This window comes from Protopterus annectens, chromosome 1.part1, assembly GCF_019279795.1.
Source record: "Protopterus annectens isolate FY-2018-M chromosome 1.part1, PAN1.0, whole genome shotgun sequence".
Lineage (NCBI taxonomy): Eukaryota > Metazoa > Chordata > Ceratodontiformes > Protopteridae > Protopterus > Protopterus annectens.
The window spans coordinates 638,379,236-638,393,626 of record NC_056726.1 but is presented as its reverse complement, the minus strand read 5'-3'; the positions used below and the strand labels follow the sequence as shown (position 1 = coordinate 638,393,626).

Below are 14,391 nucleotides of genomic sequence, written 5' to 3'. Positions count from 1 at the left end.
TTATTTTACAACTGCCACAGTTCTCTGATTTTGTATGTACTCTTTCAGCATGAACAGAAAGAGACATGTATTGCTTCCTGCAGGTTTCAGGACAGACTAGCAACCAAGCAGGGTATGTTCTACTGATTTATACTGACCTGTTTTTTAAGTATGTTTAGTAGAGTAATGGGTTCAGTTATGGCTAACTTCCCATTATACAATGACCCCCCCATTAATATTCAAAAACGTGCACGCTGATTGCTCAGTGTGCACATTGTAAATCAGTTATAGTAATAGAAAAAAGGTCCAGTCGCCCGGACTTTTTCCATTACTATAACTCTTTTTTTTTTAAGCAATGGAGAACGCAAGATCTCCATTGCTTCATACTGTCTTGCTATGTTAAACGAGTTTAACATAGCGAGACAGTTTAAAAAAAGCAACGGAGATTCTCCGTTGCTTTTTTTAAAGCTGTTTCGCTATGTCAAACTCCTTTAACATAGCGATACAGTTTGTAGAAAGTAACGGAGATCTTGCTTTCTCCGTTGCTTTTTTCAAAACTGTCTCACTATGTTAAATGGCTTTAACATAGTGAGACAGCTTTAAAAAAGCAACGGAGATTCTCTCTTGCTTTTTTAAAGCTGTCTTGCTATGTTAAACCCATTTGCTTTCTCCGTTGCTTTTGCCCACAGCTCTGATGTACTGCATAGGCATACGCATGCGCAGTACATCAGAATTGCTGCAGAATACCAGACAGCTGTGGAAGGGCAGCAAGGAGGCATTATACAATGCCATTATTTAAGAAAAGTAATTTTTTTTTCTTAAATAATGTCATTGTATAATAACAATAACCGCAGGTGTGGGTAATGCTGGATTTACCCACGGTTGGCTTTGTTTGGCCACTCGGGCTTCGCCCTCATGACCAAACCACACCAACCATGGGTAAATCCAGCATTACCCACACCCAGGCATGGGTTATTGCTATATTATTTCTTCTTCCTTCAAATACAGATAATAGATAAGCTCATCAGTGCCAAAGGCTGTAGCTGGAGAGGATGCAGTTAATGTGGCTGGGAATGTCATGCTGGAGGGTGGTCCCAACAGCAGGTAGCACAGCACCATTGTGTGATGTTCCCCAGCTGCAGCTGGAGCAGATGGTGGAGTCTAAGCTGGAGAGAGCAATGAACAGATACATGACCCACATGGAATGCCTCCTGAAACAGATTGCAGATTTTCTTACCCAGCTATTTGTACCCAATTGGCTGGCAGACAAGAGAGTAGCTCATTCCACCAGCCACTTGGTTCCATCAATGGTGGTGGATGACAGCAATATCACTCTGGGCCAGAAAGGCAGCCATCATGCTGCCACTGCTTGTCCTGTCCCCACTAGCTGTGACCTCTTACTCTTGTATCGCTCTCCATGCCCTTTGTTGTCTATCCCTTCTAGCCCCTTCACCATTCATCTGTAGTGTTTGTCCTTGTCTGTCCTGTTCCACATCATAATGTATGCTCATCTGCCCTTGCTTGTCTTTCCTATTGTGTGTGCCTTTAACTGCCCATCAGCACTGACCTAACCCCCCTTTCCATTCCTTCTTTTCTTTTCATCCTTCCCTCTCATCGTTTCTGTCTACATAAATAAAACAGGAGCCCTATTCCCCCAAAAATATTGCTAAGTCTTCCTTCCATTCTACACCCTCTTATCTGCTCTACTTCTGTTTGGCTGTCTCACTTTACTTCCTTCTCTATTTTTCTACTTCTGTATGAAGCCTTTCCTCCCCTTTTATGCAACTGACAGGTGTCTAATGGACACTACACCACTGAAGTTGCAAATACTTTATGGCTGTATGGTTTTATACAAGATTTTTTTGTCTGTGTGCCAAGGAATCTGCTAACCTTTGCAGGATAGATTTGTATGTACCATTTTATTCCCAATGTCTCAGCAAGTGTCCCTCCCATGTGCATACATTACTGTAACTACGGAGAAATATGGCTCTAGTACACATTTGGCCATACCAGACAACGTGCAGACAACATACCATGGAACAAGTCCCTGTAGAAACCAAGACAGATTTAGTAATTTAGTTGGCAATTTACTCTACAGACCACTGACTGTTTTACAAGGTTCACATAAGGCAGTGTATGGCTACTATGTGGATTTGTGTGCATATTTCACTGCACAGTATGTCCTCTTATCTGTTTGTTATCCTGCTCATTTAAGTCTCCAAAAGCACAGTTGCCTGCACAGGAATGTTTTCTTTTTCACTTTTGATATGTTATTAGTGTTAGTGCCACCGTATGGACATGGTGCCACCAAGTTGCACAAGCATTACACAAGAGTACAGAGCATCTCTGTGAATCTCAGCCAAAGAGTTAAAAATTAAAAAACAACTGTCATGAGGCTGGTAGATGAAAAAGCACTCTGAGAAAATAAGAGTTAAAAGAAATGTATAACATGTGCTCATGATCTGCTATGTGGAAACAACAAAATGCTAATGGTATTAGCCACTGCTGTTCCCCTGTCATTAAATGATCTTTGTACTTTTCAAACAGTCACTCTTTTGACGTAGTGTATATGAAGGATAATTTGCCATTTAGTTTCCCTCCTTTTTTTTCAGAATTACTTCAGACAAGAACAAGTTAAATTTGACAGTAACTATCGTGAATAAGAAGGACCCAGCCTATAACACAAGAATTGTTATTAATTATTCTGGAAATCTAATATATGCTGCAATTCAGGTAACAGTTTACTGCTTACAGGAAATGATTATATGTTATTTTTCTCTGTTTTTCATCACCATCACATTTAAATAGTACTTTGTCAGCAGAAATGTTTAATTAATGTGCATATGAGTTCATATTCCATACCAGATATAAATGAAAATATTTGTTTATTTTGAAAATCACGATATGCATACTTATATTGAAATGTTTATTTATGCATTAAGATAGGTTAAGGTGATCATTAAAAATAGGATACCTACCTGTTGAAATGCAGATGACCACTGTGATAACACAGATACACAAGTCACTTAAGAAACATTTGTCCTACATTTTTTTTTAATTGAAATACTTTTCCTACATTTTTTGAATTATTCTAATGCTTTCCCTTCATAAATTGAAATATTCAAATACTGAAAAGCTGTTGTTTCTATTACAATAATGTCCACTAACTGCCACCAATGTATTTTTGTTTTCATAATGATATAATTGGAACATCTGTGAAGGCATATAGTATGAATCATCATAACACTAAGGAAAGTCCATAAACACAGATGTAAAATAATCTTCTATGAAAAAAATGTAAGTGGGGGAAGCTATCCCCACCTTAGGATGGGAATGGGGACTATGCACCATTCATCCAAAGGCCATATGCCTTGGAGAAACTGTATATAGTATGTGCCTATGAATGCTTTCTCATTAATATATGTTTCAAGTCAACTGAGTTTATCAAACTTTCATTCATTTACTTTTTCAATAATACATCCCATGAATAAATAATACAAATGGCAGATATTTCACAGACAAATATTAATAGAGAATGCAAACATCTTGTGCCAAATCTTATTTTTGTTTTAGCATGTTGCAGTGAGTACTCAAAAATGTTCGGTACTGTACTAACTGTTCAATGAGCTCAGGTCACGAGCTGAAAGGGTCTTCAGACCTGTCTACCTACACCTGGTAAATAAGTAAAAATAAATAAATACAAATAAAGTCAGTACTAAACACAAACTGGAAAAAATGATTGTGTAACTTCATTTAAAACAGGAACAATATGTGTGGTTGCTGAAGGAATTCAGTCCATTTGGAGGGACCCATACTCAAGTTTTGTATAGTAATGCTGTGCCTATCTTTAATAACACTGGGAATTATATCTGTCCTGCTGCAATATTCTGACTTGTTTATTATAGCAACCTGACTTGATGCTAACTTTGGTCTACCTATGACAGTAGTCCACCCCACCAAAGCTTTATGTTATTTGTAATCATGTAGGTGCTGGATTGGGGGTGGGATGTCAGTGTTTTATCACTCCCACCTGCATTTGCCCCATGCTGTAACTGGAGTTTTTAAGCTCATTATTGACTATGTCACAGATAAAGGAATAAACTCTAGGTAACTTCTCATTTACCTTCAATTAGGTTATGTGCAGGCATTTCAGATTTCTTTTTTGACTAGGTTTTGAGTAGCTTGAAATGTTTAATTTTGGGTAATATCAGTATCAAAGTTAATTAATAGTTTGTGGCACATGTAAAATAATTCTTATTACTAAAGGATTTAGGGTTGCTCTGATGGTTACCTGTGTTGCATATTATTTTGGGCATGCCCTGGACTTACTCTATCAAGACTTGGCCTGGAGGAGGAACCAATCTTCTGATCTGACCATTTCCAGATAGACCCATTTGTTAACCAGGTAGACGCACTGGACACACAGTCCCTTTTCAGGGGTGACCCGGGAGCAAATTCTAGTTAAGTGACTTGTTCAAGGGCACATAGTAGTCAAATGAGGACTGTGGGAATCAAACCCTGTACCACAGGAACCACAGCTCACAGATTTAACCAATTTAACTATCTGCACCAACTGCTAAATATTTTGAAACTGAACTTCCCTGGGTGGTGCCTCCAATCTTAAGCTGATAAAGTGCAGGAATTTTATCCTTGCTTCCTTTAAAGTTGTTTACCCTATGTTGTACCTGTTCCATGGGGTGTCCATTGTGGATGACAGATGTTGGTGTGACACATTCTCTGGATCTTGTCACCCCATGTTGTGTTCCTCTATTTTATCTAGTTATAGGTAAACCTTTGTTGGAATGGAGCTACATCCTTATTGTACGGTAGGACAAAGCTTCCAGCATCAAAGGAACCATTTGACTGGATGAGAATTATGCTAATTACCAACTAAAAATCATCCATATGAAAGCAGTCTTTTGGTACAGGAATGTTTTGGTTGCTGTTATTTTTCTAGCAGAGGTCTATATGATTGCTAAAATGTTTAAAAGTTCAAGTTGCTCTTCCACCTAGGAAGCACGTTCCATCAACAGATGTTGTCTTGCTGCTGGGGTTCGTCAGAGTTAATCTTACCTCCATTTTATCAGTTTTAGTGGAGACGTTCCCCAGGATTTTGTCATTGGGATGGCTATTCCTATTGCTGGGCTATGATTTGAGTTTGTTCTACTTGATCACTAAATTACCTTAGTGTGAAGCATGCACCAAACAGCCTGTTGTCTGGACCTTTGTCCTACTAGACTGGTTGCATCCTGACTTGAGATCTGGGTCCTGGTGCTCTACTGGTCTGTTAGGCCCTTCTTTGGGTTAGTTGTTTTTTTACCTCTTACTGCAACTCTTAGGAAAATGTCCATATATTCTGACTGTCTTTGATAGAGATCCACTATGAGTAATTGTGTATTTAACAAACACAAACTAGCCACCAGAAATTTATCTCATGTCCCGAAAAATTATATCCTGATATAAGTGGCAGTGAAGATGTCATAAAAAACACAAAACAATTATTTTTGAATCAGTGGCTTTTAACATGGTTGATTATACTAGATGGGAACTTTTATGCTTTTGTTGTCACTGCAGCCATCTAAAAGCGGTTTATCTCATGCTTCTCAGGGTTCCCTGAGAATTAACTGTTCTTTCCCCTTTGTTCTGGATGACACTATACACCAGGAGTCAGGTTTAACTACATTCTCTTTAGCATGTCTCAGGTGAGGAGAGTGCAGTATCACTGCTGTGCTGATGACACAAAGGTGTGCCTTTCCTCACATCAGAAATCTGGTTTGACTCTGGATTGCCTTGCAGATGATCTTGACTTTATCTACAAGTATGTGATTGCTAATCAGCCCAGGCTCAGTATAACCAAGAGATTTGTTGTGGTTATGTACGTTACTCTCTAAGGGAACCCAATTTTCTAACTCTGAACCCTTATATTATCTATGGGGTGAAAGACCTGACTTGCTGTCCAAGGTACATGATCAACCATAAACAATTTTCTTTTAAATGTATTACAAATGACACCACTGCTCCTTTATGTGTGCATGTGTGGTGGGGGTGCACACACACACACACACACACACACACACACACACACACACACACACACACACACACACACACACACACACACACGCATGCGCGCAAGTGAACGAGCATGTGTGTGTGTGTGTGTGTGTGTGTGTGTGTGTGTGTGTGTGTGTGTCTCCAGTGGACACTTCAGATCACATTTACTTAAGGCTAAGAGGGCAACATAATTTATAAACAATAAAAATGCAAACCTCATATCCTTAAACTGCCTTCATGCGTTATCCATGAAATTCACAAAAGAAGGATTGACAAGATTTGGTCTTGGAGCACTCCTGGAACACTTGTATACCCACGGCCACTCCATTAATAGTCCTTAACTGCAGATGCACCATGTGATCCTTAGGGAAGTTTCTGAACACATCACATGGAGAATTGATAGTTTTTAAAAAATATCTATTTAGGGATTGTATTGTATTACTGCAACAGACTTTGTGGTTGAGGATCTTACCCTCATACTGTCAGACTGTACATATACAGTATTAATCTGAGGTGCCATCAAAGTACTTGGTTGCTTTGTGGAGAGAAGATATTGAAATAAAATTTAAATGGTAGATGACGTAGAATTTATGAATAATAATATTTTTACTTTACTTTTTTCTTATGACTCAAAGTATGCCATCTTTGAAAGTTAATGCAGTTAACAATGTCTATGCCTTTATAAGCCTAAAATGGTCATCTGTATAACGGATACAATTCCTATGGCCATGATAACTTACATTGAGCTATAAGGGAGGAATATTTATGGCCTGCACAATACTCTCAATAGTTGTGCTCTTTAGGAGTCCCTACAAACACAATAATGTTTAGAGTGAAGATCTCACAATTATATAAATGTATTCTATATTAGAGAATGGGCAAACTGTACATCAGCACCCTGTTGGAGAATGAACGTTCTACAGCAGGGTATTAATGTACAGCAGACAAACAGTTCTTGACAAGGGCTAAAGTGGTAAGGAGCTGCTGTGGGTGGTGGTAGCTGCCACTAAGAAGGACAGTCCATCCACCTAACAGCGAATCCATCCACATAACAAGGAAATCGATGCATGTCTCGCTAGCGGAAGCGGATGTTTGCCGTTTACTATCTATGCCATTTTACTCGCCTGGTAAATATTCCATGATCAAGGCGAAAGAAGGGAAAGCTGCCCTAAAGTGAGATAAGGGTTTTCTAGATGCAACACTTCTGGGCACAAGATGATCCATAACCAACTCCCTCGGCTGATGACTCGATACGCTGATGGAGCCACAGGTGTGGGAGCGGCGGGTGAGGCCTGGATGCGGCTATGCTACCTTGGCTTTCCCCTTTCTTTGACTATCTTTCACTAACTCCCCCCTTGATGGATCATCTCTCTTCTAACTGCCCCTGAAATGAAAGAATTCTCTGTCTGAAAGGAAAGAAGACCTCCTCAGCCCTTGTTGTACTCCTTTCTTCCCCTCAGGCCTCCTGCAGAAAGGCCAGAGATGGAAAGATGTCTGTGGGCTCAGAACAATGGGACAAGAACAATCCTGAGTGGAGTCCGTCCCCCGCCAGAGGCAGAGGCAGGAATAACAATGGTAGGGGTAAGCCCTAGGGGCAGGCAGGGGGCAGAACAGGGCTGTCGGGAAGGCTTCTCTGACAAGCCCTTTTCAGCATCCCTGAGCGTTGCCCGACTGCCCACCGGAGGCAGTCGGGGAAATGTCACTGTACCCAGCCTGGCGGCTATCCCTGAAGACAAGACAAATAGGTACAGTCCATCATCCTATCCTATTCTATCCCTTTCCCTCATTTTCCAAAACCAATCAAAACATCCCTTCCCAGATTTTCACCCCTCAAAAGGGATCTAGCGGTTGTTTTGGAGATTTCAAACTTGCAAAAAAAAAAGAGCAGTTCAGCCAGTTCCAGCAGACCAGCAAGGATCCGAATCTCTTCTTTTTCTTTTTAAAAGAAACAAAAACAGGGGACTGGAGACCACTTGATCTCAGTATCTTGAACAGATCAGTCAAAGAAAACAAGATTTCGGATGGTCGCGCTGCAAGGACATAGATCCTTTCCTGCTTCCATCAATTAGTCCTTGAATTTCTAGCTGAACTCTTCCATGACCTAAATTTAGTTCTTGCTTCTTTGATTCTTCCCCTTTTCGACCCTGCAGTCTCTGTTCTTTAAAATTGCTATCATGGAAGACTCTTTTTGTAATGCCCACTGAAAAATGAGTCTGCTGCTTAATGGCAGCATATCAAGCTTCCATGCAGCTCGGACAGAAAAAAAAAACTAGCGTCTGCCATTATTTTACGTTCGCTAAGCAGCCCTTTAGCTGCTTACTGAGAGTAAAAGAAACAAGAAAATCAAACAAAATAAAAAAGCATGTGTGGTTGCCTGTGTGTGAAAGTGAATGCATGTATGAGAGTAAGAGAGAGAGAGAGAGAGAGATAGATTGAGCTATTATTTTATACTCGCTAATCAGACCTTTTACTGTTTAGCTAGTGTAAAAAACATAACTGAAACAGGAAAAAAAGTGTGTGTGTGTGTGTGTGTGTGTGTGTGTGTGTGTGTGTGTGTGTGTGTGTGTGTGTGTGTGTGTGTGTGTGTCTGTGTATGTGTATTTATATTGCTGTCTGCTGTGTGTGTGTGTGTGTGTGTGTGTGTGTGTGTGTGTGTGTGTGTGTGTGTGTGTGTGTGTGAATGCATGCACGAAAGCAGAAGAGACTGTGTGTGTGTGTGTGTGTGTGTGTGTGTGTGTGTGTGTGTGTGTGTGTGTGTGTGTGTGAAAAATGAGTCTGCTGCTTAATGGCAGCATATCAAGCTTCCATGCAGCTCAGACAGAAAAAAAAACTAACGTCTGCCATTATTTTACGTTCGCTAAACAGCCCTTTAGCTGCTTACTGAGAGTAAAAGAAACAAGAAAATAATACAAAATAAAAAAGCGTGTGTGTTTATGTCTGTGTGTGAAAGTGAATGCATGTATGAGAGTAAGAGAGAGAGAGAGAGAGAGATAGATTGAGCTATTATTTTATACTCGCTAATCAGACCTTTTACTGTTTAGCTAGTGTAAAAAACATAACTGAAACAGGAAAAAAGTGTGTGTGTGTGTGTGTGTGTGTGTGTGTGTGTGTGTGTGTGTGTGTGTGTGTGTGTGTGTGTGTCTGTATGCGTGTGTGTCTGTGTATGTGTGTTTATATTGCTGTCTGCTGTGTGTGTGTGAGTGAATGCATGCACGAAAGCAGAAGAGACTGTGTGTGTGTGTGTGTGTGTGTGTGTGTGTGTGTGTGTGTGTGTGTGTGTGTGTGTGTATGTCTGTATGCGTGTGTGTCTGTGTATGTGTGTTTATATTGCTGTCTGCTGTGTGTGTGTGTGAGTGAATGCATGCACGAAAGCAGAAGAGACTGTGTGTGTGTGTGTGTGTGTGTGTGTGTGTGTGTGTGTGTGTGTGTGTGTGTGTGTGTGTGTGTGTGTGTGTGTGTGCAGACTGCATGCCCCCGCATGTGCAAGAGAGAGAGAGAGAGAAAGAAAAAGAGTGAGAGTGAACAAGCTTTCCCCTGACAGCAGCAGCATCAGTTAAGAGATTTCTGTACCTCTCGACCATACCTCTCAACCTCTTAGCACAAGAAATCTGGACAGAGACACAAACAATGGGGTAAACAAATGACTGAAAAAGGGACAGATTTCTATATGGCTCATAAACTTAGAAAGTTGCTAGAATAACAGGGTTTCCATTAGCATGAATTTTCTGAAGCAGAGGTGTGTGTATGAGAGAGATCGAGTGAGGGCGATGATTACTAGCAACAGCAGAACTAAAGAGGTTTTCATACCTCTGGACCTTTCACGTGAAGAAATCTGGATAAAACCTAAAATAAAGGGGGAACAAAGGCTTTAAAATAGAAACAATTATTGCTATTATAAAATTACAAAGTTGCTTAAGTAAAGAATTTGTGTTAGCATGAATTTTCTGAAGGAAATAAAAGTATGAAACTCAAATGTTTGTCATTATTTAGTAACATCAGTCTCCAATGACTGCCAGCGAACCAAACAATTTAGGAGTAAGGGACCAAAAAATAAACACATTTATTTTTAAAGTGTTATATTTTGGATGTAAAATGCTTCCTTCAACATCACTAACATATACTACAGCAAGTTTGAAACATTAGGCAGAGGAGCTATTTTATATCAAAAATATATTAAACAAATATAGTAATAAAAAGTAAGTAAAACACAACAATTTTACAGAAAGCCCATTCTCTAAGAGCAATAATGCCCCCCAGGGTGTGTGTTAATGTGTAATTAATCACTCTCAGGGGTGTAGAGGCCCGACACTGCAGCACCCCTGGGCAGGCATTAATTACACATTAACACACACCCTGTTGGGCATTATGAATGAACTACAGTTGCATTAATACAATGCTATTGAGTGTTGGAGGCCATTGCTCTTTCAGGTATCCGATTTTGTTAAATCTGAAAACACCCACTACTAGCAGTGTTCACAGCTGTATTATAAATAGTGGCAGTTTTTCTAGTGCAGAACATAAGACCGTAGTTGTAGAACACAATGCTTTACTTAAAGGTACTGAAGTTAGGCTTGTATGTTACTACAGGAGCTGTAAGAAAAATTTACACCAAGTTAAATTTTTGAATTGCTCTCTTCTGTATTCCAGTGTAAGTGAGCCATAGTTCTTGTGTGATTTTAATTTCCTAAGTATTGAATTGCCAACCTACAGTGGGAAATTTTTTGCTAACATTGCAGGGCTTGCTCACAATGCATATGCTTGAGATTTCAGGTTATATTGCTGTAGACTTTGTAAGATTGTAGTTGCCATTTCTGGTTGCTCTAAAATATGGCAAAATTCTTATGTTAAAATGTATTTATTTATTTATTTTTTTAGACAGGTTGACCAGGGTAGAGGGCTAATCTACATTTTAGACATGTTCCAGACGTTAACAGCGCAGCAAGTGAAGAACATAAACACGTCATTTAATGCAATATGGTAGTGCAAGATAGAACAACACAGTTACATTATGCAGAAACAATATTTAGGATGTAGCAAGTTTGCTGGGAAATATGTACATGCAGGTCTTATGTCATTACAAGGCAGAGGTCAGGTCATCTGTTATTATAAGTCAGTTTGAGAAAGAGTCCATGGGGAGAAAAGGGAACATGTAATAAGAAAGAGATTAGGAAAGGGAACAGAGGTAATCTTGTTGAAGTGAGTTATACAGACAGGAAGTCTAAGGAGAAAATGAAACATGGATCAGACTAATAGAGAAGCTACACATGGTATGGCTTATGTAACAGCAGCATAGTTAAATCATTCGCATGAACTTTTTGTATATAGGAAAGTAATTCATCTCTGAAATTAGTGGAGTTCTGATTTGGCATAATTCAGTGGGTAGACAGTCGACAATCTGGGGGCAAGTAAATAGAAGGAGTGTTCAGTGAAGGAAAGGGAATGCCTGGGTATGCCTAGAATATGGATATTATTGAACTTTTAATATAAAAGATATGCTGTTGTCTGATGGGGAGCCTGTGACAAAATGGGCTAATGGATTCAACATATATTGTTTTGCTGAGGTAGTTAAAGCAAAGGTCATATTCCAGCTGTGGCTGAAGGACATTTTTGCAGCAAGCCTTTCTTTTTTGTCAGGAATGATGTGACATGAGATTTGGTGACAGCCATAGAGGGTATGGTCACTTGTTGGCTAGTGTGCTAGCCTGCGTTAAGCATTTTACTGTGTTTTCCTGCTATCTGTCCTTAAAAAAGAAAAAAAAAACAAAAAAATATCCTTGTTTCCCGCCTTTTCTAACTAGAATAGTCCTGAATTCAGGTTTGCTGGATTCCGGACTTTAGTACAAGGTTCCTGTGTTGCCCATTTTCTTACTTGGATAGGAGGAAGCTTCTCTGTTCACCAGTGAGAGTGGGGAACTTTGAGCAGCCTATCTGTCCCTGGAGGAGTGGTCTCAGCCCAGAAACAAGTTGTTTATTGGCCATTTTGGGCTAATTCCTAGCTCTTTCAAGTCCCCTGCTTAAAAACCTGCTTTAGCACGGGTTTGCATGATTTTTGCACTCAGCGCAGCATTGGGCAGCGCCACCTAAACAGGTTTAAACTATTACCGGCTCCATAAAGTCTGCTCTTCACTTTTTCCCTTAGATAACTGATCTAAATCTCAAAGGAAGCACTCTATTTTCATTTTAAAGCCTTGCACTTGCTGTTATAAGTAATCTTATAAGTAAAACACCAATAAACTTAAGCACTACACCCTCTTATACTCTTTTTAAGTACTTGACTCCCTATAGGTCCTTTCTGATCAGTCATAAAGTATTTCATTATACTATCCTCACATGTCCAAAGGTCAGTTTTGGGTATACTCTCCAGTCCAGCTGGTGAATCTGGGAATCTTGAGGCAATGTTACAACTGCCTTATGTACACAGACCACCCTCTCCTCCTCCCAACAAGCTCAAATATATGTGAGAGATGCAACTATATAGCCAAACTGGAGGCTGAGCTCTCTCAACCCAGGACTGGCACAGTCAGTCAGGAGGAGAAGGTAACCACACACACCACAAAACCAGTCACACATAGACCTATCGCAACAGCAAACCAAACACATAAACACACAAAAACATACTCGGAGGCTCTAAAAAAATCTGCCCAAGCAGCAGAGACCTCCAAAGCAGACATCCAAGCAACCGCTACCCCACAGAAATACCCACATATCACATAGTTCACAAAGTCAGTGTGCCACACAGTCACAGCCCTTAAGGCTAAACAGCACACCTAATACACGTGTAATAGGTGACTGTATTGTCAGACACACTGATGTCCCACTCACCAGGCTGAACAAGGAGAAGGTCACTGTAAGCTGCCTGTTGGGTGCCAGGATCCGCCACATAACACAAGCACTCAGGTCACTCCAAAATAAGTACAAATATGACTCCGTCATTGTCCATGCTGGTGTGAATGACCTGAGATGTACCTCCCTGGACTACATGAAAAGAGACATAGAAGAGCTCTCTGATCATGTAGCCCAGGCCGGTATGACCCTGACCTTGAGTAGCATCTTACCCTCACCAAGAATGATGCCACAGTATAAAGACAAAATCATCAATTTTTAACAATTGTCTAAAGTATTGGTGTCATTCAAAGGGGATCCAGTGTCTGTCAGCCTGGGATGACATGCTCGACAAGCCACGTTGCTTCGCTAGGGACGGCTTGCACCTGTCACCCCTGGGATTTCGAATACTGGCTAAGGCTCTTGCCACCCCCATAGTGCCTTTTTTAGGCAAGGCTCAAAAGACAAACCCACCTCCATAGACAACACAAGGAAAAAGAAGCTAAGGGTAATGCTGCTCAATGCCAGAAGTCTAAACCTCAAGATGCATGCACTCGAGGCTCTCCTCAGTATGGAGAATATCGATATCTGTGCAGTAACAGAAACCTGGTTCAAGGCTCCCGAGAGCACCCCAGCACTACCAGGTTATACCTCATACCATGCTTTTTGGCACCAAAACTTGGACCGAACCACAAAAGGAGGGGGAGTATCCATATTCATCAAGGATACCCACACCTCCAGGATAGTGGCACTGCACAAAGCATCGGAGACCATCCATGTGCAACTAACAGTGGGTAAAACTGCCTTTCAGTTTGTAGCCTGCTACAGACCACCCTCCCAAACTCAGGAACCCCACTCGGCTTTCCTGAGAAAACTGGAGAATATGAAGGTCTCTCCAAACACCATTATATTGGGTGACTTCAACTACCCAAACATAGACTGGTAGCACTACTTAAGCCCCAACACCCTCGCCCAACGGTTCCTAGAATTTATAACTCAAATGCTATGGAACAGCTGGTCACCACTCCCACAAGAGGGGAAAACATATTGGACCTGATCATCACCAGCATGGGGACTCTATGTTCCATACCAGAGGTATACCTCTCTTTGGTAAGATCTGACCATAAATTAATCTCACTGGACATCGATATCCTGTCCCCACCCCCAGCCAAGGAAATCACAGTGAAGAACTTCTCAAAAGCAAACTTCACACTTCTCAAAACCGAGGTGGAATCCTTCAAAGCCCCCGGGCCAGTGGAAAATATGGCCCAAACCGCAGAATCCTTTACAAACACATTCTATGGACACCTACAGGAATGCATGGATCGTGCTATCCCAAATAAAACTAAGACTCACTCATCCAAAGGCAGGAGACCTGTCTGGTGGACCCCAGCCATAAATAAGCTATACAACAGAAGGAGGAAGCTACTACATGATAGAGCAAAATCCCAAAAAGGGAAGGCATCTCTGATCAGTACTAGCAAGAAACTACGATCCCTCATAAAAATCATCTAAGGCCAGCTTCGAAAGAAAAAT

The 14,391-nt window shown here is 40.7% G+C and overlaps 1 protein-coding gene across 1 annotated transcript in view; it reads left to right on the top strand.

Moving 5' to 3' along the window:
- The window catches only part of ITGA1 (integrin subunit alpha 1), a 2,125,719-nt gene that overhangs the window by 1,732,531 nt on the left and 378,797 nt on the right, over window positions 1-14,391 (top strand). The window contains exon 20 of the mRNA XM_044077325.1: window positions 2,592-2,712. Within this exon, the coding sequence (XP_043933260.1) occupies window positions 2,592-2,712 (121 nt within the window). The remainder of the gene's footprint in view (window positions 1-2,591; window positions 2,713-14,391) is intronic.